Source organism: Geotrypetes seraphini, chromosome 1, assembly GCF_902459505.1.
Source record: "Geotrypetes seraphini chromosome 1, aGeoSer1.1, whole genome shotgun sequence".
Classification (NCBI taxonomy): Eukaryota; Metazoa; Chordata; class Amphibia; order Gymnophiona; family Dermophiidae; genus Geotrypetes; species Geotrypetes seraphini.
Window position 1 is genome coordinate 316,288,250 of NC_047084.1, and position 22,473 is coordinate 316,310,722.

At 42.0% G+C, this 22,473-nt stretch overlaps 1 protein-coding gene across 6 annotated transcripts in view; it reads left to right on the forward strand.

Moving 5' to 3' along the window:
* Positions 1 to 19,412, forward strand: part of TBCK (TBC1 domain containing kinase) — a 433,115-nt gene extending 413,703 nt beyond the window's left edge. For 5 of the 6 annotated variants that reach the window (XM_033956547.1, XM_033956522.1, XM_033956513.1 and 2 more), the window contains exon 26: positions 18,218 to 19,412. In XM_033956547.1, the coding sequence (XP_033812438.1) occupies positions 18,218 to 18,328 (111 nt within the window). In that variant the 3' untranslated portion in view covers positions 18,329 to 19,412. Of the gene's footprint in view, positions 1 to 5,264; positions 5,610 to 18,217 lie in introns of all 6 variants that reach the window. The other variant, XR_004540453.1, reaches the window with a different exon arrangement.
* The last annotated feature ends 3,061 nt before the right edge of the window (positions 19,413 to 22,473 follow it).

Genomic DNA, 22,473 nt, shown 5'->3' on the forward strand with positions numbered 1-22,473 from the left:
ATTAGCTCCAACGCTCATAGAATTCCTGTGAACATCGGCGCTAATAACACCACGGCCGGTGATAAAAAAAAGTCTAATGCAGCTTCGTAAAAGGGGGGGGGGGGGAGAGTATATTCTAAGACACCTTAGTTACCCTTTTCAATCTACCATGAAGATACTGGGCATAACTCTGGATCAATGCCTAACCATGAAAGACCAGGTGGACTCCTTAATCAGGAAGGGTTTTTTCACTCTCTGGAAACTTAGATCCATCAAACCATATTTTGATATGTCAGCATTCAGAATCCTGGTACAATCCCTCGTACTAAGCCAACTGGATTACTGTAACATCGCCTATTTAGCAATCTCCCAAAAGAATACGCGACATTTACAAATAATGCAAAATGCAGCTGTCAGACTAATCTTCGGGCTAAAGAAATTTAATCACGTGACATCTTACTACCGGCAGTTGCACTGGCTACCAATGGAAGCACGCGTAAAGTTTAAGTTCGCCTGCTTTTGCTTTAAAGTACTATACGGACTAGCCCCTAAATACTTAACTGACCTTTTCTCCTTCTCAGCCAAGAGACACAAGAGAAGCTCACATTCGCACTTTGTTTCCCCTCCAGTTAAAGGATGTAAACTGAAAAAATACCATGAATACCTTCTCTCACATCAGGCAGCATCATGGGGTAAAGATCTAGAACAATTACTCTCGCCCACTACTTACGAGGAATTCAGAAAACGCCTAAAAACTTATTTGTTCCTAAAGTATCTAGACAAGTGACCCATTCATCTCTTTCTCCTAAACGGTTCTTTTGTCCTATTACCATTTTCTTTCCTTAACCTCTTTTAAATTCAGTCTACTTGTACCTCTTGTAGTCTTTTGTAAACCGCATAGAACTTCACGGTACTGCGGTATATTAACTGTTTATTATTATTATTATTACTACCCATTATATTTCTTCGAGCATCTTAACATTTAGCACGAGCTAATTGATAGAACGCCTTAGTAAAAGGACCCCTCTGTTTTCCTTACAGTTTATTTTATGAAATAGAACTCAAATTGATTTTAAAATGGATATGTTTTCTTCTGGGTTCACTTGTATTTACTGCACTTTACTGTTACATTTTAAGGTAATTTTATTTATTTATTTAAAAGATTTCTAAACCCGCATTTACAAAATACAAACATAACTATCACATAACATACAAAACCTACAAATAAACAGTTTGGGTTAAAAGTCTGCTGTTCTGTAATAGCATATTTTTGGTTGAGGACTAAATCTCCTGCAGCAACTTGAAGGGAAAGAAAGAATGTAAACAACAAGTTTCTGCGAAAGGTTCAGTAGAATTGCTTGCTTCTCAGTTGATCACTTTTCAAGTCTTAAATCACTTTTGCACTTCATTTTGTTTGCAAAAATCTCTCTCTATTTCTTTCCCCTTCCTGATGGTGCAGGAATTTAGACTGGAGTTTAATGTGTGCTGTTTAAGAAAGTTAAGCTGATTTGCTGGTCTTTTTTGCAGCATTTTCTTAGTTTCCCCCTAAAATTAGATTTGATTTTTAGAACGTAATCAGTAAAAATTGTTTTGTCTAGACCAGTGGTCCCCCATCCCTGTCCTGGAGGACCACCAGCCAGTCAGGTTTGCAGGATAGCCCTAATGAATATGCATGAAAGAGATTTGCATGTAATGAAGATGATAGGAATGCTGATCTGCCCCGAAAACCCGACTGGCTGGTGGTCCTCCAGGACAGGGTTGGGGACCACTGGTCTAGACAAGGAATGGAGAAAAGTCTTTTCTGAATAAGGCCCTTAGGCCTTGATTCTGTAAGTAGCGCCTGCCGTGGCAGGCCCCTACAAAATGTGTGTCGATCACTGACGGGCGCCGCTTCCAGAATCACGACTCTCAAGAGCCCTAGGCGCTGGAAATGTAAAGCCAGGGATTTACAGGCCTAAATATTTCCATCACCCAAGGTCCTTCCTGAATCACAGCCAGTGGTGCATAGTGATGCTGAAGTCTGATGCCGCCTCTAACCATACCCACTTCCAGGCTTCGGTGTCACTATGCGCCGCTAGCTGCCAAGGACCTAGACACTGGTCCCAGAGGCTACGAAGCAGAAGGTGGTTGTTGATTTTTTTTTTATGAGAGTATAACTGGGTTTTAATGACGCAATCAATTATCACGCCACTTAAACCCAATTAAGTTAGGCGATAGTAGGGTGGCCACCACCGCCTAACTTTTGGCAGCTGTTGTAGAATCTGGCCCTTAGTGTTTAGTTTTTTCCTAAATACATTTGATTCTGTTTCTGGTTGAGTTTGTTGTGTCCCAGACCACTGATAGCAATTTGATCCTTTGATTTAAAAGAGCTCGTGAGATGTTTTCATGACTATAGAAGCGTTCATTGCACTGAAAGATGGACGAAACATTTATAATATTTCTCACCTTTGGAATCTGCTTAATTATTGACTTTGAAAGTTTCAAGCTTTCGGTATCTTTTACTGAATCAAAACAGATTGTGTTCCCCATGTTCTCATAGCCTGTGCTTGATATTCAGATACGCATTGTACTGTGTAATGTTATTACCTTCTGCATATCACTGGCACGTTAAGCTCCTGTAAACTGATAGCATAAATTTCTATAGGGCTTCTAGGTCAGAAAAAGAACAACCAAGTAAGGACATTCAGATCTTGCTCTATATGTTGCAAAACGCTAGGGGAAAGAGGAGCCTTTTATGTCAGCACACAAGAGAATGTATATAAAAAACACAATGCCAAAATCTCCCCATGTAAGTAACACCTGCAAACACTCCACATATACATGCAACTTCCATATGGTTGTTAGATTATTAAAGGTGTCCTTTCTTTCCTGTTCTCCTAATACAGAGGTGTCAAACTCAAATACACAGTGGGCTAAAATTCAAAACTTGGACAAAGTTGCGGGCCAACCAAAACAAGTGCTGTGGTTGTAACCATGTTTAAGGATAAGGTCCAGCACAAGAAACTAAAAGAGTGTAAACATAAAAGTGACCAAAGAAGCATCGCGGGCACATAATCAACTAAGGGCTCCTTTTACGAAGGTGCGCTAGGGCGCAAAATAGCATGCGTTAAATTGCCCCGCGCGCTAGCCGCTACTGCCTCCTTTTAAGCAGGCGGTAGATTTTCAGCTAGCGCGCGCTAATCCAGCACGTGCGATAAAACCGCTAGCGCACCCTCGTAAAAGGAGCCCTAAAACACCAGCAATTTAAAAAGGGGGTTCACATGACAAGTGCCATAGTCACAACCCTAATCATAAGCAAAAAGCGACACAAAAAAAAAACGCTAAAGAAATCAATGGTCACGTGATGAATTAAAACCCGATTAAAAATAATAAATAAATAAAAGTGAAAGGTCTAAAAACAACTGACACACATCGTGAAGATAGTATAGCTGTCCTACATTGACATACTCGGCGGGCCAGCTCTAGTAGACATTTGGTATTTTCGCGTGGGCCAAATATAATTACATTGTGGGCCAGATTTGGCCCGCGGGCCTGAGTTTGACACCCCTGTCCTAATATTCATTTATTTATTTATTCATTCATTCAATTTTCTATACCGTTCTCCCAGGAGAGCTCAGAACGGTTTACATGAATTTATACAGGTACTCAAGCATATTTCCCTGTCTGTCCTGGCGGGCTCACGATCTATCTAATGTACCAGGGCCCCTTGTATAATGCTTCTTGACGTCCTCTCATCTTTGCAAGCACCTTGAAACAAGATGTTGGTAAACACAAGTCTGCACGTATTGCCACTTTCAGAGTCGGAGCAGAGATCTGTCACAGAGAAGGTAGTTGGCATCTAAAAGCTAAATAGTCAATCAGCAATCCACGTTGGCTAGAGGAAGATCATGAGAACATAAGAGTTGCCATACTGGGACAGAGAGAAGTTCCATCAAGGTCTATTTCCAACAGTGGCCAATCCAGGTCAGAACTACCTGGCAAGATCCCAAAGAGTAAAACAGATTTTATACTACTTATCCTAGAAATAGGCAGTGGATTTTCCCAAGTCCATCTTAATAATAACTTATGGGCTTTTAGGAAATTATCCAAACCTGCCAAGCTAACTATAAAAAAGGCTTCCCTTCCTGTGGTAGCTTGTCCTTCTGGCCAGGACCTTTGGGGGCACACTGGTGCTGCCTTTAGGTTGATTGGCTGGGGTTCCCCCAGGACAGGTTTAGGAACCACTGTCCTTTAGGAACTGGGCCTGATACAGGTTAATTTCAAAGTCAGTAGCTATCATCTTTTAGGACATAAGTTTTTTAGTAGATTTTATGCATATTGCAGTCTAGATAGGCATAACAATTTTACATGTGTTATTGTGTTAGTTTCATTATCCTTCCGAGACCCACTTAGATTATTTGACTGTTTATACAATTGTTAGTTTTACTTACAAATGTTTTAGCAAATCCGTAGATGGAATAAAATCTGGCTACAATACATTAGACAAGGAGGGATGGAGGTATTAGGTAGCCTTCTAACTTTGACATGATGAAGAAGCTTGTCCAATCACATTTTTAGCCTGTTGCATGGTCAGTTAGGTAGTTTGATGATCCAAGGGGAGCTTCATTGGAAAGTTCACAATTGCAAGACCATGCAGGCAAATGAGGAAAATCTGGACAGGACTATCTTGTTTTTATGACATTGATTGCTGGTCTAGATGTTTTTCTTTTCATTAACCCCTTATAAACTTCACAGAAAAAAGGTTAGATCCACTACTTCTGCTTCTTCTCCTCCATAGTGTCAGAAGACCAGAAGCCATAACTTTAGCACTGTCTTGGGGTAATTAGAGATAGATGTGGGGTCCTGGGAAGAGTGCATCCAAATCTTCAAATCTGTTACCCAAAGATGTGGTCAAGGCAACTGAACACAGTGGAAATTCCAAAGAGGTTTGGATAATTTCCTGGAATAGAACTCCATGTAAAATTATTAGTTATGCTTGGCTGAGCCTTTGTTCATCCCTGGAAATGAGCTATGAGAAAGATTTATGTTTTAGGATCTGCCCTGTATTTGTGACCCAGATTAGTCATTGTCAGAGACAAGATACTGGGCTCGATGGACCTTGATGTAACACAGCATGGCTTTTTTTATGCTCTTAACATTAAATACCTTTAAAACAATGAATTTGTCAGTGGACAAGGGAGAGCTAACTTCTACAAGTTTGATACATCTTATTATTAAACCATTTGTTCCAAAATATTTAACATTTTTCCTAATTCTTTCTCCTCCCCTCCCAATATGGGCCAAAGACAAAGCACATTTCCCAGAAATAGTTTCCAACCATGCATCATCTTCAGCTATGCCTTCTCAAGCGGTGAGAAATACAGAAGAAGCAACCTGGAATTCAGAGAATTAGGAAAAGCCAATCAAGGGGCTCTAAAGGACCTGCAATCTGTCATGCCACTTAGAAACACTAGGCTGACATGCATAGCCTGTGTGTCTGTATGAGACAATTGTACGTACAATCATCTAAAATATTATACATAATCAGGACAATTTTACAAAACCTGAACATCAAAAAGCTGCATCCAGTGACTTCACACTTACATGCGGAAATGCTGGTGTTGCCATGTGGAAATGGTGATTTCATACAGGTATATATTCTTATATCACATGTAGAATGATTGTAAATAAGAATTCTTTGGGATTAGTAAAGCAAACTTTTTCCCAGGTAATATGAAATTGACATCATATGATGTGATGAGGTATTAGAAAACAGTGGTTGGGAGTACAGACACTGAATTTAGTGCCTACCAAAGCAAAAGATCTGAGTGTCGGTATGCCATAAGATCTATACAGTATACCATAACAATAGTGCAAAATTCCATCATAAGGACATTGTTTAGACTTAACAAGAGGTGAACATGTATCCGACTATTACATCAAGCTATATTGGCTTAAGATGGATTTCCGTGTCAGGTATAAGCTGCTGTTGTTAGTTTATCAGAGTCTGCATGGGTTGGCCCCCAAATACCTAATTGGCTGTCTATCGTATCATATTGTGCTCCCTAAGTTGCATTCCTCTGACCACTGGGATCTGAAGATCCCGATGAGAAAGGAGCTAAAATTGCAAACATCAAGGGTGGGTGTGTTCTCCTGGATTGGCCCAGAGAAATGGGACAGGCTTACGCAATATATACAACAGGGGAATTTGAAAACATTTAAAAGATTGCCGAAATGCCATCTGTTTTGCAAAATGAAATATGGGTGAAGAATGGGGGTCTGTGTTTGTTGTTATGAGGAGGCATGCTGTGAATTTTGATGTTTCTTCGCTGCTAATAGTTTTATGTTTTTTGTATGGTATGTTTTGTATGGTATGTTTTGTATGGTATGTTTTGTATGGTTTTATGTTTGTGATGACATTTATTACGTTTGTTAATTTGTACTTCGCTTTGTATAAGGCAAATAATAAATAAACACACAAAACAATACAGATACAGACATTCTGAAGGGAAAAAATGAGAGACATGAGATGGGAAGGTAAAGGCCAGTGGCATGTCACAAAACCAAATCAGTTAAGAATTCTTCTCCCAAGCTGGGCACTTAGAGGGAATTTCTGTAAGGGCTGACTAAAGTTAGGCACTGGCAAGCTCCTAGATCACGTCAAACTATGTATTTACTAGGGATCAGTGGTTTCAATTGAACACGTGAAAACAAAAGGAATACACAAATAATCTTGTATTCCAAACTCTCATATAGTATGTAATGTGATATCGATCTTATGATGATCATATAACACAGGGATCTCAAAGTCCCTCCTTGAGGGCCGAATCCAGTTGGGTTTTCAGGATTTCCCCAATGAATATGCATTGAAAGCAGTGCATGCACATAGATCTCATGCATATTCATTGGGGAAATCCTGAAAACCCGATTGGATTGTGGCCCTCAAGGAGGGACTTTGAGATCCCTGATATAACATATGCTCGGAAACATGGAGCCCTTTTAGGCACTTGTCCCTATTGAAAGACTCACTCCCAATTACTGCATATATGTAAAACATGTAAGTGACAATAAGTCAGAAATTTGTTGTCACTTTTTGCTTACATGTTTTACACATATGAGGTGGTTGGGAGGTGAGTCCTTCAATAGGGACATGTCCCGAGCATATGATCATCATAAGATCGATATCACATTACATTCTATATGAGAGTTTGAAACATGAGATTGTTTGAGGCTCCTAGATCACACCCGCCGGTGCCTAACTTAATTGTTTTAATCAGCTTTAAGTGGCACAATAATTCATCACGCCATTAAAAGCCGATTTAAAAAACAATTTTTTAAAAAAACCTAGGCACCTCCTGGGACTAGCAGCTAACTCCCAGGCACCTAGCAGTGCTTAGCGACGCCACACAACTAAGTCGGAATGTTTAGGGGCGGAGTTGGCTGTAAGGGTCACTAAAGCCCCCTTCTACAAAGGTGCGAAGCGTTTTAGCGTGGATTTAGCACACGCTAAATCAACGCATGCGCTAACCGCTAATGCCTCTATAGGATAACATGCATGCGTTAGCATGTAGCACACTCCAGTATTTAGTGCGCTCTAAAAAGCTTAGCGGATCTTTGTAAAAGAGGGGTTAGGTGCCCCTAGGTGCGATTCTGCGTTGAATCTAGGTGCTGGTAATGTAGGCCTTTAAAACTCTGGCCTACAGTACATTTCCAGTGCCTAAGGTCGTCGTTAGGTGCCGGTAATCATGATTTTCTAAGTGGCACCTGAACGTGATTGACATGCGTCAGACGCCATTTTTCTAGGCGCCACGTATAGAATCTGCCCCTTAGTGCTCACCATTAGTGGGGTTAGCAAGCTAGATACTAAAGGAAGTAGTAAGTATATGTCAGATGCTGACGCTTCTATTTGCTGTCCTTACTTGCTGTGAATTTGAGGCTGTGGCCTATCTAGTCCTTAATGGCTGCCAATTTCTCTGCATCCAGAGATTCTAGCAGAGTTTCCTATACTTGTACTGTAGATCCCAGTTAAGTATTCACATCTCCTGCTATGATCATAACAGCAATGTAGTACTTCTGAGGCTATGCTCTGGGACTTCTAATTATTCTGTGCCTTCTACTCCAGGCTGCTGTAAACATTACCTCTTTTTTTTGTCTAATAAGGTAATATGTAGGAATAAAATAAAAACATACATAGAAACATGGTGGCAGATAAGGCCAAATGGCCCATCTAGTCTGCCCATCTGCAGTAACCATTATTTCTTCCTCTTTCCAAGAGATCCCACATGCCTATCCCAGGCTTTCTTGAAATCGGGCACAGTCTCTGTCTCCATCACCTCTACCGGGAGACTGTTCCACACATCTACCACCCTTTCTGTAAAAACAGTATTTCCGTAGATTACTCTTTAGCCTATCACTTCTTAATTTCATCCTATGCCCTCTTATTCCAGAGTTTTCTTTCAAATGAAAGAGACTCGACTCGTGCGCATTTACATCACATGAAAAAATATGCCTTTTTTCTTGGATTAAATTAATGTAGTTTATGATTAGCTTTCAAAGGTAACCCCTTCTTCCTCAGATCAGAAATAAGCAAATGTTGGCAAAATCAGTATATATATAAGGGAAACATGAAAGCATTTCAGTGGTAGATGGAGACAAAGAAGTGACAAAGCAGTTTGCATTTCTTTGTAGTGGGAAAGAAAGCCAAGCTCCTTGTTAAGTAGGAGATAGAGAGATGACAAAACAGTTTCAGTTTCAGGAAAACCAAAGTCCTTGTTGAGTCCTGTCCAGTGGGTATCAAAATATTTTATCATTTTGATTTCAAAAGTCTTACATTTCTGCGTCTCATTGGCCACTTGGAGGATGAGATGTACAGCGTCAGCATCTATGAGACAAACATGTTTTGTTTTTTTTGTTGCATAGAAGTTTTTGCACCCCTGTTAGATTACAAAAATTAGATTGTTCTAAGTCAAATAGATGCTGGCACTGTCATCTCGATATAGGGACACTGAATCATCTGCTTTTCTTTTGTCCCTTGATATTTAAATTTTGGCAATCCATTTGGAGTCAGATCAATAGAATACTGGAAAATCCAGTGGCATTGGCATATGATACAGTGCTGTTTGGCACGTTAATGAGGACCAAGAGTCTAATAACTTCCCATAAAAACAAATTTACTTTTCATCATGACGGGAGTCGCTATACAACTTATTCTGAAAAAATGGAAAAATTGGGATAGATTAAACTATAGTTTTTGGTGGGAATCCTTGTGCCAAACTTATAAAATTGAACATATGAGAACAATTGGGACATTATTAAAAAATTTAAGGATGTTTGGGACCCATTGACAAATTTTGTAAAAGTTTTACATTCTTAAAAATTTCCTTTTAATATTCTCACAATAAATCATTGGAACAGTGGTCAGTTTTACCAAAGTGCTGTCTGACAAGGTGACATCCTGGTTGGCATTGCAATTGTTAAAGATATCTGTGTAAGTTGATCCTAGTCTTCAGCATCTGGCCTGTTTCACCAATGTAGTACCCTTCTTTGCACTTTTCGCATTGAATTATATATACCACATTGGAAGATGAGCATGTGAAGGATCCCCCTTATGTTGAATGTTTTTCCCATAAGAGTGACCGTGGAATCCTTTGAGATGTGCGAACAGTTTGCAGCTTGCCACACCACAAAGATGTGTGCCATTCTCTTCTTTGTAGGTTTGTGGAAGGAGTTTGCTTCTTACCAGTTTCTGTTACAGATTAGGTGGCTGATGGAAGGCCAGCACAGGTAGATCTGGGAATATTTCTTTTAGTAATTCATCTTCTTGGAGTAGTGATTGTAGATCTCTTATAATTTTTCTTATTTTTCCCAGCTCTGGATTGTATGCCACTACCAGGGAGGTCCTTTCTGTCATTTTCTTGTCCTTGTAGTGCAATAGGTTTTCTCTGGGGGATTAAAGGGATGAGGTGATATTCTTGGAGATTATTTTAGGGTTGTATCCTTTTTGTTTGAAGGATTCAGTCAAGGTTTCTAGATGTTTATCTCTGTCTCTTGGGTGAGAACAGATATAAGAACATAAGCATTGCCTCTGCTGGGTCAGACCAGGGGTCCATCATGCCTGGCAGTCCGCTCCCGCGGCGGCCCCCCAGGTCCATGACCTGGAAGTGTTCCCTACCTAACCTAAAATATTCATACCCTATTCGCTCAATGTCCTGTAAGGTAACTCTATCTGTACCCTGTAATCCCCTTCGCTTCCAGGAAGTCATCCAGTCCCTTTTTGAACCCCAGAATTGTACTCTGTCTTATCACCTCTCCGGGAAGCGCGTTCCAGGTGTCCACCACCCTCTGAGTGAAGAAGAACTTCCTTGCATTCGTTATGAATCTGCCTCCTCTCAGTTTTTCTGAATGACCTCTTGTTTTAGTTGTCCCTGCTAGTCTAAAGAATCTGTTCCTCTCCACCTTCTCTATGCCTTTCATGATTTTATAATGAAAGGCGGTATTGTGTGGCCTGGCTGTGTACTGTATAATGGATCCTTTTATATGTGAGGGTGGAAGCTGGAGTTCTGAAGGTAGCTACATCTGTCTGTAGGTTTCCTGAGATGTTTGGATGTAACCATTGTCATAGGCAGCAGAACGCTTTTTTGTTTGGTGGGGGGCCAAAAGCCCTACTGTAGACCACACCCAACCGCCGCCCAAGTCCCGCCCCAGACCCCATTTCTTCCATTCATTCTTCATATACACACAATATAATCATATTAACAATACATAATGGTAACTACTTAATTAAACTACACAAAGCACACTGTATGCACTTATATTCTGCTTTTTTCAGAGAAGTCATGGTAGATGCAATGTCACCTCAGAAAACTACCCTAAAGTGCCAAAGAAGTACATCAAGAAGTAATACAAAACCCTGGAAAGAGCATAAGAATAGCAATACTGGGTCAGACCAATGGCTCATCTAGCACAGTATTTTGTTTCCCTTTTTTTGTAACTATTTAATTTTAATGAACAACATACATTGCACAAACTGCGAAGTGTTGGGAGCAGTGGTGTACCAAGGGGGGGGAGGTCCGCCCTGGGTGCATGCCTTAGGGAGGGGAGGTGCACAGCCAGCCAGTGCTGGTCCGGTGCTGGTCCGCTGCAGGGCTAGCAAGATCGCATTGGGGTCATCGGCAGCATCTGGGCTGCAACGGTGATGAGCGGCATCGGCGCCCCCCCGCGATGCAATTCATGATCGGCAACGGGCCTCCTTCTACCCCCGGCATCAACAAAACTTCTGATCGGAAACACAGTGCTCAGTCAAAAGCTTCCCCTCTGCCTGAACTGCCTGGGCGGAAACTGAGTCAGAGGGAAGCTTTGGACTGAGCATCGCATTGCCGATCTTAAGTTCTGTTGATGCTGGAGTAGAAGGAAGCCCGTTGCCGATCTTAAGTGTCATCGCTGGGGAGGGGGGGCGTTGTCGATCTTGTTGCCAAAATCGGAAAAGTGAGAGGAAGGGAAAGAGATGGGCCTGTGGTGGATGGAGAGATTGAGAGAAGAGGGCAGATGATGGAAGTGGAGAGAAGGGAGAGAGAGAAGAGGGCAGATGATGGAATTGGAAAGAAGGGGGAGAGAGAAGAGGGCATATGATGGAAGTGGAGAGAAGTGGGAGAGAGAAGAGGGCAGATGAAGGAAGTAGCGAGAAGGGGGGAGAGAGAAGAGGGCAGATGATGGAAGTGGAGAGAGAGAAGAGGGCAGATGGTGGAAGTGGGGAGAAGGGGCAGTTGATGGAAGTGAGGATAGAGAAGAGGGCAGATGATGGAAGTGGGGAGAAGGGAGAGCAAATGCTGAATGGAAGTGGAGAAAGAGAATACATACTGGATGGAAGGAGGGATAAAGAAAAAGGACATATGCTGGATGGGGGAAGAAGATAGAGTTAGTGAGATAGTGGAGGGGTGAAGGAAAGGGGTGGTATGCTGTGGGTAGACACAGTGAAAAGAGGGAAACTGAGGACTGCATAGTAAGAAAGAATTTAATTTAGATGAAGGCAGAAAATAAAGAAGGAAGACCAGAGGAAAAAAGTAAAGGGAAGAGAGAGATGCCAGAGAACGGGGAAGGAGACAGAGATATCAGATCTGAGCAGAGGAAATGAGAAGAGAGAGATGCTAAAAACCACAGGGAGGGAGGGAAAGAGAGATGAAAGGAGAAAGATGCCAGACCATGAGGGAACAGATTGAAGATGATGGATGCCAGACCAAAGGGGGGGGTAGGGATCTAGAGGAGAGACAGCAGGGGGAGACAGACAGTTTCTGGAAGGGGCAGACAGTGGGCAGATGCTGGATGAAGAGACAGGGAAGACGCTGGAAGGGAAAGAGTGAAAAGAAGATGAAAGCAGAAACCAGAGACAACAAAAGGTAGAAAAAAATCATTTTATTTCTATTTTGTCATTAGAATATATCAGATTTGAAATATATATCCTGCTAGAGACATAACTGGGGACTGCAAAGCCCAAGCAGTGCTTCTTTAGCTTCCAGCTGGCTTAGGGCTCTGTCTGACCAGGGGGCACTCCCCTAACAGTATTCCTGTCATTTGTGACTGCAGTATTCTGTTAGCATGATATTTCTGTGTAGCATTCTGTAATAACTTGGCTTGTTCAGTTTTCTTGATAGTAGAACTGGACAACTCGGTTCAAACTGAAACTAAATCCAGAAAAGACTAAACTCTTCCTTGCAAGTCCCAACCACAAATTAACAACCACCACCCTACAACTCAACGGTCTAACTTACCCTATTAATCCCACCATAAAAATCCTTGGAGTCATCTTAGACCGATGCCTGACCTTCGAAGATCACACCAATGCCCAGGTCAAAAAATGTTTTCATACCCTCTGGAAACTCTGCACCATCAAACACTACTTCGACTTCCTCTCCTTCAGACTGCTGGTCCAATCCCTAATCTTAAGCACCCTGGATTACTGTAATATTATATATTTGGGCTCCTACAAGAAAACCATCAAACGTCTAAGACTCATTCAAAACACCGCTGCCCGCCTAATCTATGGCCTCAAAAAATCAGACCGCATCAGCCCTTACTACAGAAAACTTCACCGGTTGCCACTAGAAGCGAAAATCATCTTCAAATTCGCCTGCCTCTGCTTCAGAACCCTAACTGGCTTGTCACCGATATATCTCTCTCACCACTTTGCGTTCCCAGGCACCACTCGCACACGCAATGCCTATCTGTTTACCTACCCATCCCCAAAGCGATGCACCTACAAAAGATGCCTTAACAGAATTCTCTCATTCCAAGCTGGCAGATGGGCAGATTGCCTGACTACCCTCATCTCATCTGTCCCATCTTACTCTTACTTCAGGAAATCCCTCAAATCTTACCTCTGTGATAAATTTCTCGAACCCCTCCCCCCAAATAACCAAACCCTACCACCTCTATCTTCTCTTTAATTCTCTCAAACAGTATTTTCACTGTATAAATATCGCTGCTGTAGATGTACAGACTCCTGCACTGTAATTCTGCTTTGTCTTCCGCTGTATTAATACCTATGCTAAACTATGTACAGTCCCCTGCATTGTAACTTGCTCTCAACTGCATAGTACATTCCCTTACATTGTATCATCTCTGTATATGTACAGTCTCTTACACTGTAAACCGCTCTGAACTGTTTGTGGTATTGCGGTATACAAAAATAAAGTTGTTGTTATTATTATTATTATTATTAGAGGGGAATATATGTGAAGGGGAGGGGAGACAGGGGTTTTGTTGGTCCTTGCTCTGTATATTTGTATTTATAAAATGACAATTGTACAGAATATTGTTTTTTTTTATACTTTAATAAAATATGCTCAATATAAAATCATAAGAACATAAGAAGTTGCCTCTGCTGAGTCAGACCAGAGGTCCATCGCGCCCAGCAGTCCGCACGTGCGGTGGCCCATCAGGCCCATGACCTGTACGGTGATCATTGTCTGAACCCTTAAATCCCCTTGGTCTCTATCTAAACTCTCTCTATATCCCATCTCTACCTCTATCTGTATCCCTCAATCCCCCTATCTTTCAGGAATTTATCTAATCCTTCTTTAAAACCCTGGAGTGTACTCTGTCCTATCACAGCCTCCGGCAGTGTGTTCCATGTGTCCACTACCCTCTGAGTGAAAAAGAACTTCCTAGCATTGGTTCTAAACCTGTCCCCTTTCAGCTTCTCCGAGTGCCCCCTTGTACTTGTGGGCCCCATTAGTCTGAAGAATCTATTTCTGTCTACCTTCTCGATACCTCTCATGATCTTGAAAGTCACTATCATGTCTCCTCTGAGTCTCCGCTTTTCCAGGGAGAAGAGCCCCAGCCTTTCTAACCTGTCTGCATATGAAAGGTTTTCTATGCCTTTTATCATTTTCGTCGCTCTTCTCTGGACCCTCTCAAGCATCGCCATGTCCTTCTTGAGGTACGGCGACCAATACTGGACACAGTACTCCAGGTGCGGGCGCACCATCGCTCGATACAGCGGCATGATGACTTCCTTCGTCCTGGTTGTGATACCCTTCTTAATAATACCCAACATTCTATTTGCTTTCTTTGAGGCTGCTGCACATTGTGCCGTTGATTTCATTGTTGTATCCACTAGCACACCCAAGTCCTTTTCAAGGTTGCTTTCCCCTAGCACCGATCCCCCCATAACTGAGGCTTGTGCGGATGGGATCAGATGGTTTGCGGGGACCGAGCTTGCGGACATGGGGCGGAAATGTTTTTTTTAATTTCAGTCTTAGTAGTTTGCTAGTTCACAAAATAATTATTTTATTTCTGACGGTCCACGGGTGTAAAAAGGTTGAAGAACACTGCCCTAGACCCACTTATCTACCACCCCAATAGCCCTCATGGCTGCAGGAACCACTTATATGCCAGTACAAAAGGGTTTTGGGGGTTTATAAGGGAGTGCACATGTTTCAGTATGAGTGCAGTGATTACAGGGGCTTATGGGCATGGGTCCTCCTCTCCATGGGTCCCTAACCCAGCCCCAAGACGGTTTAAGCCACCTCTGTGCTGGACGACTAGGCTTTCCTATGCCAGGCTGCCAGGTGATGATGATCTGGAGGCTGAATTTTAAAGATGTGATTACGATTTTTATGGGGTTGGGGGGGGTTGGTGATCACTGGGATAGTGTGGGGGGGATCTGTATTATGTGTTTGCTGTGCTTATCTGGTGACTTTAGGTGGGTTTTTGTGACTTAGACCATGTTTTAAATGGTCTAAGTCACAACGTCCAAGTTCCGTCTAGGCTCTGCTGTAAAACTTTCGGTTATACATGCTGTACGACTAAGTCTAAGCCTGCCCACGTCCCGCCCAAATCCCGCCCTCGACACTCCTGAAATGCCTCATTTAGCTATGGTTGTTCAGCGGCACTATGAAGGCCTAGGTCGTTTAGAAATACATCCAAAACCCGGTTTGATTATCGGCACTTGGACGTCTTTCGTTTATAATCATCCAAGTGCTGACTTAGGCTGGTTTTTGGACGTTCTTCTCTTTTGATTATGAGCCCCATAGCGAATAAGGAGAAATCACAAATAACAAAAAATACAAGATTTGCGATTTAAGTTGAAAACATTTATTGCAACTTTTGAATAACAGTGCTGTGCTGTACATTAAACATGAGTAAACCATTACTGTACTGTATAGAGTACTTTACAGTAATTATCTCTTAGTCAGTAGGTGTCTTCCTCCTCATCGTCCAGTACATGTACTGCATGCAGTGCAGGAGGAGGAGAAAAAGAGGATAAGTGAGCACCAGGTCCCTCCTCAGGCAGTGGAAGTGGATCTTCAGTATGCAGGAGTAGTCAAGTCAATTAGGTCATCTGATAGTTCTTTTGCTCTGGTGTCTATTACGTCTTGAATATCATCCATATCCATATCTTCAAAGCCTTCCCCACCTACCTGCCTTGTCAATTTCACGATATCTTCTATAATTTCTTGGACAGGCTCTGTGATATTGACAGTGTTCTCCCTTTTTACACATTCAGGCCAAAGATTCTTCCAGCACAAGTTCACTGACTCTGGCTTGACAGCTTTCACCGCTCTTCCAATAATATTGATGGCATCGGCAAAAGTGAAGTCCTTCCACTTTTTCATGATGTTATCCACGTTAGGGCCTTTATCCATCACATGCACAATCCTCTCCAATGAATACCTTGTGTAGTATGCCTTGAATGTCCTAATTACCTCCTGGTCGAGAGACTGGATGAGAGATGTTGTGTGTGTGTGGGGGGGCAGGTAAACAATCTCAACAATCTCAATATGGAACTCATGTGAGTCTGGGTGTCTAGGGGCATTGTCCAATATCAACAGAACCTTGAATTCCATTCCTTAATTGGCTAGGTGTTTTCTTACTTCAGGCACAAAACACTGATGAAACCACTGGTTGTCCAAGCCTTCTTGTTGCTCATCAACAGGCAGCTAGAACTTATCTTTTCCCTTCAAGACTCGGGGGTTTGCTGCTTTTTAAATCAGTGTTGACTTTATCATATGGCCTACTGTATTTGCACAAAGCAGCATGGTTACATGATCCCTTGCAGCCTTGCAACCTGGTGCTTGCTTATCCTCTTTGCTAATGAAAGTCCTCTGTGGCATTTTCTTCCAAAATAGAGCAGTTTCATTGGCATTGAATGCCAGCTCAGGTTAATATCCCTTCTCTTCAATAATTTCCCTAAAGGTAGCAGGGAACTCTCTAGCTGCCTCTTGGTTGGCAGATACCACTCTCACATTACACAGGCCATACCTGTGACGGAATTTATCAAACCACCCTTTACTGGCCAAAAAGTCGATGGATTGTAACACTCCGCCTTCCCTGCTCTTCAAGTTATCATACAAAGATTTTGCCTTTCCTTTTATCATCACAGAGTCTACCGGAATTCTCTTCTTGTAGCAATTCTGCACCCACAGAAATGTTGCAGTTTCCATATGAGAGAGATTGACATCTCGCACTACATGTAATGTCTTCGCACCTGCAGGAGTAGCTGCTGCAACAGATTCACAGATTTGCTTTTTCATTCTTCTTTATGTACCTAACGGTTGACTCATTAAATGCCATAATGCCAAGGATGACTTTTCTTGTTAGGTTTCACTTTTTTTTCCCTCTTGGGAGCACTTTTGGTAGAACTAGGATTTTTGCGCTTTGTAGCCATGGTGGGAATCAGCGATTTTCTCTGTGCAACTGGAAATCAGCGATTTCTCTGTGCAGTGCTGGGAAACAGAGATTGCTTTGTGCAGTGCTGGGAATCAGCAATTTTATGTTTAAATGCTGGGGATCAGTGGTTTTTTCTGTGACACTTGAAATCAGCGATTTTCTCTGTGCATTGTTGGGAATCAGCAATTTTCTCTGTAAAACGTGTGAATCGGCAATTTCAGTGATGTAAAGGGGGGAGGAGCCAGCATACTAAAAAATGCAAATAATCAAAACCGCGATTGACGAAACTGCAAATACGGAGGGAGAAGTGTAATACCATCAGTATGGGGAATGTTGCTATATAGTGATTCTACATCCATTGTGGCTAGAAGTGTTCCAGGTAGTAGCTGTTCAGTATTATTTAATTTGTTCAGGAAGTCTGTGGTGTCTTGCATGAAGCTCTTTGTCCTTTGCACAAAGGGTTTAAAAATCCCCTCTGTAAATCCTAGTCCAGTTTTCAGGATATTCCTAATGAATATTCATGAGAGAAACTTGCAACATGACCTCCACGGTATGCAAATTTATGGCATGCATATCCTGAAAATCTGGCTAGCTGGATGTGTCCCGAGGTCTGGATTGAGAGCCACTACTATAATAAGCATGCTTGTGAGAAATTTGCATACAGTTTAGGTAGCAAGCCTGCAAACTTCTCATGCATATTCATTAGGTTTATCCTGAAAACCTGACTTGTTGGCAGTCTTCAAGTACTAGGAGTGAATACCAAGGTAGTACATAACTCCTCACCTCTTCACTGTTATCTCATGGATATCCCTCCCCCTTTTACAAAGCCATAGCACAATTTATAGCGCCAGCCACAGTGGTAACAGCTCTGATGCGCAAAAGAATTCTATGAGCTTCGGAGCAGTTACCACCGCAGCCGGCACTAAAAACTGTGCTATGGTTTGTAAAAAAAAAAAAAAAGGGAGAGGGGAATGCATTGACAAATAGTCTTGGCAAGCAAAAAATTAAATTATATTGTCTCATGCCACCTGCCTGGCATAAAAGCAGAAATAAAACCCCAAAGGAGGTAAAACTAATTACTTTTCTGCTTTAGTTTGCAGCTCATCTGGTGAAGGTTGGGTATCCGAGGGTATGCATTTTGGATGGAGGCATCAACAAAATGAAGCCAACTGGCCTGCTGACTGTCTTATCTCCACAGATATGAACCTTTTGTAGATTCTGCAGATACGTGAAGATCAGATTGAAGTGGCAAAATACGATCACCTGACCATGAATCCTAAAGGCTTCATCCAAACTCGCTACTTGACTAGATGAAAATGGGATTCATTGCACTAACCTAGTTTTCTTGTGTACTAGGATGGCTACTAGAACTCATTAATGGATACAAAGGTTTCCTACTTTTTCTACCATTCTACAGCACTGAAATCTATATGTGATTAATAATTGTTAGGTCCAGCCCAAGTGCACCAGGGCATATCTTATACAGAATATTAATGGATATAATATTTAGGTCTCCTTTTATCAAGCCGCCCTAGCGGGGTTAACGTGCGCGACTTTTCATCACACGCTAACCCCCATGCTGGCCTAAAAACTACCACCTGCTCAAGAGTAGGCGGTAGCGGCTAGCGTGACTGGCGGTTTAACGCGCGTTAAACCGCTAGCGCAGCTTGATAAAAGGAGCCCTTAGTAATTAAAAGAGAGAAAATGATAATCTCATGATGTAAAATCCAAACAAATAATGCAGTACATGTTTCACATAACAGATTTGTATATTTTGTGTGTACAGTGGAACCTTGGTTTACAAGCATAATTTGTTCCAGAAGTATGCTCGTAAACCAAATTGCTCGTATATCAAAGCGAGTTTTCCCCATAGGAAGTAGGGGAAACTCACTTTGATTCGTTTCACCTCCTCCCCCCCCATCCCCCCCGAGGCTATCGGCGCTGCTCCATTCCCCCCCTTGAGGCCACCAATGCTGCCTCATACCGCCTCCCAGCGATCCGGCATACCCCCCTGCAAACCGGCATCCTCCCCCCCCGCTCGCACCGCCCACCTCCCCTCCCCTTTGATCCTACATCCCTCCCGAGCACTGAAATGACATCCCTTACCCTGATTGGGCACCAGCACCAGCACCAACGCACAGGACCCTTACCCCGATTGGGCACCGGCACCAGCACCAACGCACAGGACATGCCGGTGCTGATGCCTGAAGATCCTCCCTCTTCTGTATTTGGCTGGGCAGTGCGTCGGAGATCTTCCCTCTTGCCTGTGCTGGGCTGGACTGGGCCTTGAGCATTTGCGCATGCTCAAGGCCTTCTGGTCTCGCTCTCTCACAGATTCCGAATCTGAGAATTTTGGAGAGAGCGAGACCAGAAGGCTTTGAGCATGCACAAATGCTCAAGGCCCAGTCCAGCCCAGCACAGGCAAGAGGGAGGATCTTCAGGCACCGGCATGTCCTGTGCATTGGTGCTGGTGCCGTGTGCACTCGTAAACCGAGGTTTGACTGTGTATACATCTGTTTGCAAAGATGTATCTTGGTCTACTATCTATGGGCTTCTTGTACTAAGCTGCGGTAGCGTTTTTAGCGCGCGCTGAAGATTAGCACGTGCTAACCCCCGCGCTACGTGGAAAATACTAACACCAGCTCTATGGAGGCGTTAGTGTCTTGCGCGCGCTAAGCGCTTGCTAAAATCGCTAGCGCAGCTTAGTAAACGGAAATCCTATGTCACATTGTACAATGTTAGAGCATACTGAATGGGTCTGAGTCAGTGATATCTCAGGGTACGCTTTCTATTGACCAAAAGGCAGTCCTATATCTGTTTTCCATGTTATAGCAAAATTAAATTTGTGCCAGCCACTCAGATTGGTATTTTATGAAATATTTTCCCAAAATGCAAATAAAGGAGTTGGACCCTCAGCTGATTCACAAAGAATTTATATTTATAGAAAGCATGGTTTTTATGGTATGTTATTGTCATTTTGTTGTGAGCTATCTGGTTATTGTGGTGCATGATAACAAACACACAGGCTGAAACTCCTTGGGCAGTAAATAGGAATAAGAAGCAAGGTGTTCCACAAGCTGGAATTCTAGGGGAAGTGAATATAACCCAAAAGTAAAGAATAAACCAGAGAGGGCAGCTGGACTCTTCCAACGTGTAGAAGTTTTTAAGCAACTTTATCCTGACTTCTGATCACAGTCCATGATGTCAACCAGGAGAATGCATTGTTAAAAATATAGCAGTTTGTGCCAATGTTATAAATATTCAATGGATATATTTATTAGATACTTCAATTTTTGTTTTAAGTCTTCAGAATATGCCAATCTCCAACCAATTAATTCCTGGTTGAGGCATTTCCTGTCAGATTGATCCTCATCAGACTTGTTTTCATAAAAAAAAAATTTTTAATTGAATTGATAAGTATTTCTATAGTGCTACTAAAGTGCTTCTTTCAGTGCAATAAATAGTTCTAAAAAAAAAAAAAACTCCCTACCCCAGTCCTAGTGAAGGGCAAAAGGCAAGAAGCAAAGACCCTCCCAGACCTCCATGGGCCCAGGCTCATATATCTACAACAAGACTTAGGAGTGATCCTCAGTTACTCCTGTCCCGGTACTACTATCATTCAAAATGGTGGCAGTTGGTTTCTATAGACACACCGGTACCTACCACTAGAGACTGGTGCACCAAATAAGAGTGTGCACCTACATCCTCCCCCATGGGATACAAACATATACAGCCCTTGACACACAACAGACAGATCTCATACACTACCCGTCACACAAACACATCGCACATACCCCTCCTACCAGTCCCTCACAGAGATGAGCTTGTATCTACGATTGGAGAAAAGCAAAAATGTCATTGTGTCACACTATACTGACTTTCTCACTATTTCTAACTTTGTAAAGAATGTAGAAAACATTTTGTAGCTGTGAGACACTGTCAGATATTCCAACAAATCAAATGTGGAATGAAGAAGGCAACAGAGTGGTTCATGTATTAGAAAACTGAAATTGGAAAGCTTCTTTTTGATTTTATAACTTTTTATTGATTTTATAACAACAACTTACAGAAAGTGCATCATATTATCATAACAACAAAATTATAATAAAGCACTTATATACTATGCCTGAATCAAGAAAAGAACCCTCTGCATCAACCCTTCATACACATCCCTCGTCCTGGATGTGTATGAAGAGTGGTTGAAGTAATTATAATCCGGTAGATATCAAAAATACAATACAATATTTTAAAGGTGTTTGACAAAAGAGTCTAAAGGACCTCAGATCTCTTTAAAACTTTCGGGATTTACCCAACTGTTACTGCTAACATTTCTCTCAAACCGATAATACTGTACATACAAAGTGTCTCCCACCAAAACGGGAAAGGTTAAATGGTCCCAGTTTTTTCCTGTTCCTTGTAATCAGTTGCAAAGCAACTCCAGACATTATAAGAAGGAGCCTATCTTTGTGATCCTCAAGTGGACTTTTAGGCATAAGTGATGTACCAATTGAGAAATCGTTCCATAAGTTAATGGTATAGGAAACCCCTAAAATTACATTATTTTGCTCCAAATGGATCTCCAGAAGGGCAAGTATCAGAGGACAGTGAAAACAGGAGATGATCTAATGTTCCTGCCTCAAGTTGACAATGCCAGCATTATTGGAGCATGTATGTCCAGTTTTTGTAGTCTCACTGGGGTCTAAAATATTCTGTATAGCAAGAAGTATAAAGTTTGTCTCATCGCTGCTGAGGCCGTGCACCGCACTCTACGATTCCATAGACAGGACCATTGGGTTGCAGAGATGTTGTGTTGTATTTCCAAACTCCAAATATCACGTAGATTTGTCTTGGGATTTTTAGGTAGATATTCATGTATTAATTTGTACCATTTAGAAGCATGATGACCTTGAAAGTCCACTTGAAAACATAAGAAGGGAAAACTTTGTTGGCTTGTTAAAGTGAGCCATTCAGGAATGGGTAAGGTAATCCTTTGACGCAATGAACAATCAATGGAAGAACCTCAGATTTGCTCCAGTTAATTTCCCAAAGTTTTCAATCGACTAGAGCAAAGGTGGAATAGTAGCTCAGGATTGGTTAAATGCAATAAGATAGTCATCTACATATGCTGAAACTTTATATATTCAGCCTGCATAGGAATTCCCTGTATCTCTCTGTTTGTTGAACTGCCAGTAATAAAGGTTCTAGAACAATATCAAAAAGCAGGAGAAATAAGGGGCATACTTGCCGAACTCACCTCTCTAAAGGAAACCGCTCCATGAGTACATTATTAATATAAAGTCTAGCAGATAGGAAACTATAAAGAGTTTGGACCATGTGTACAAATCCAGG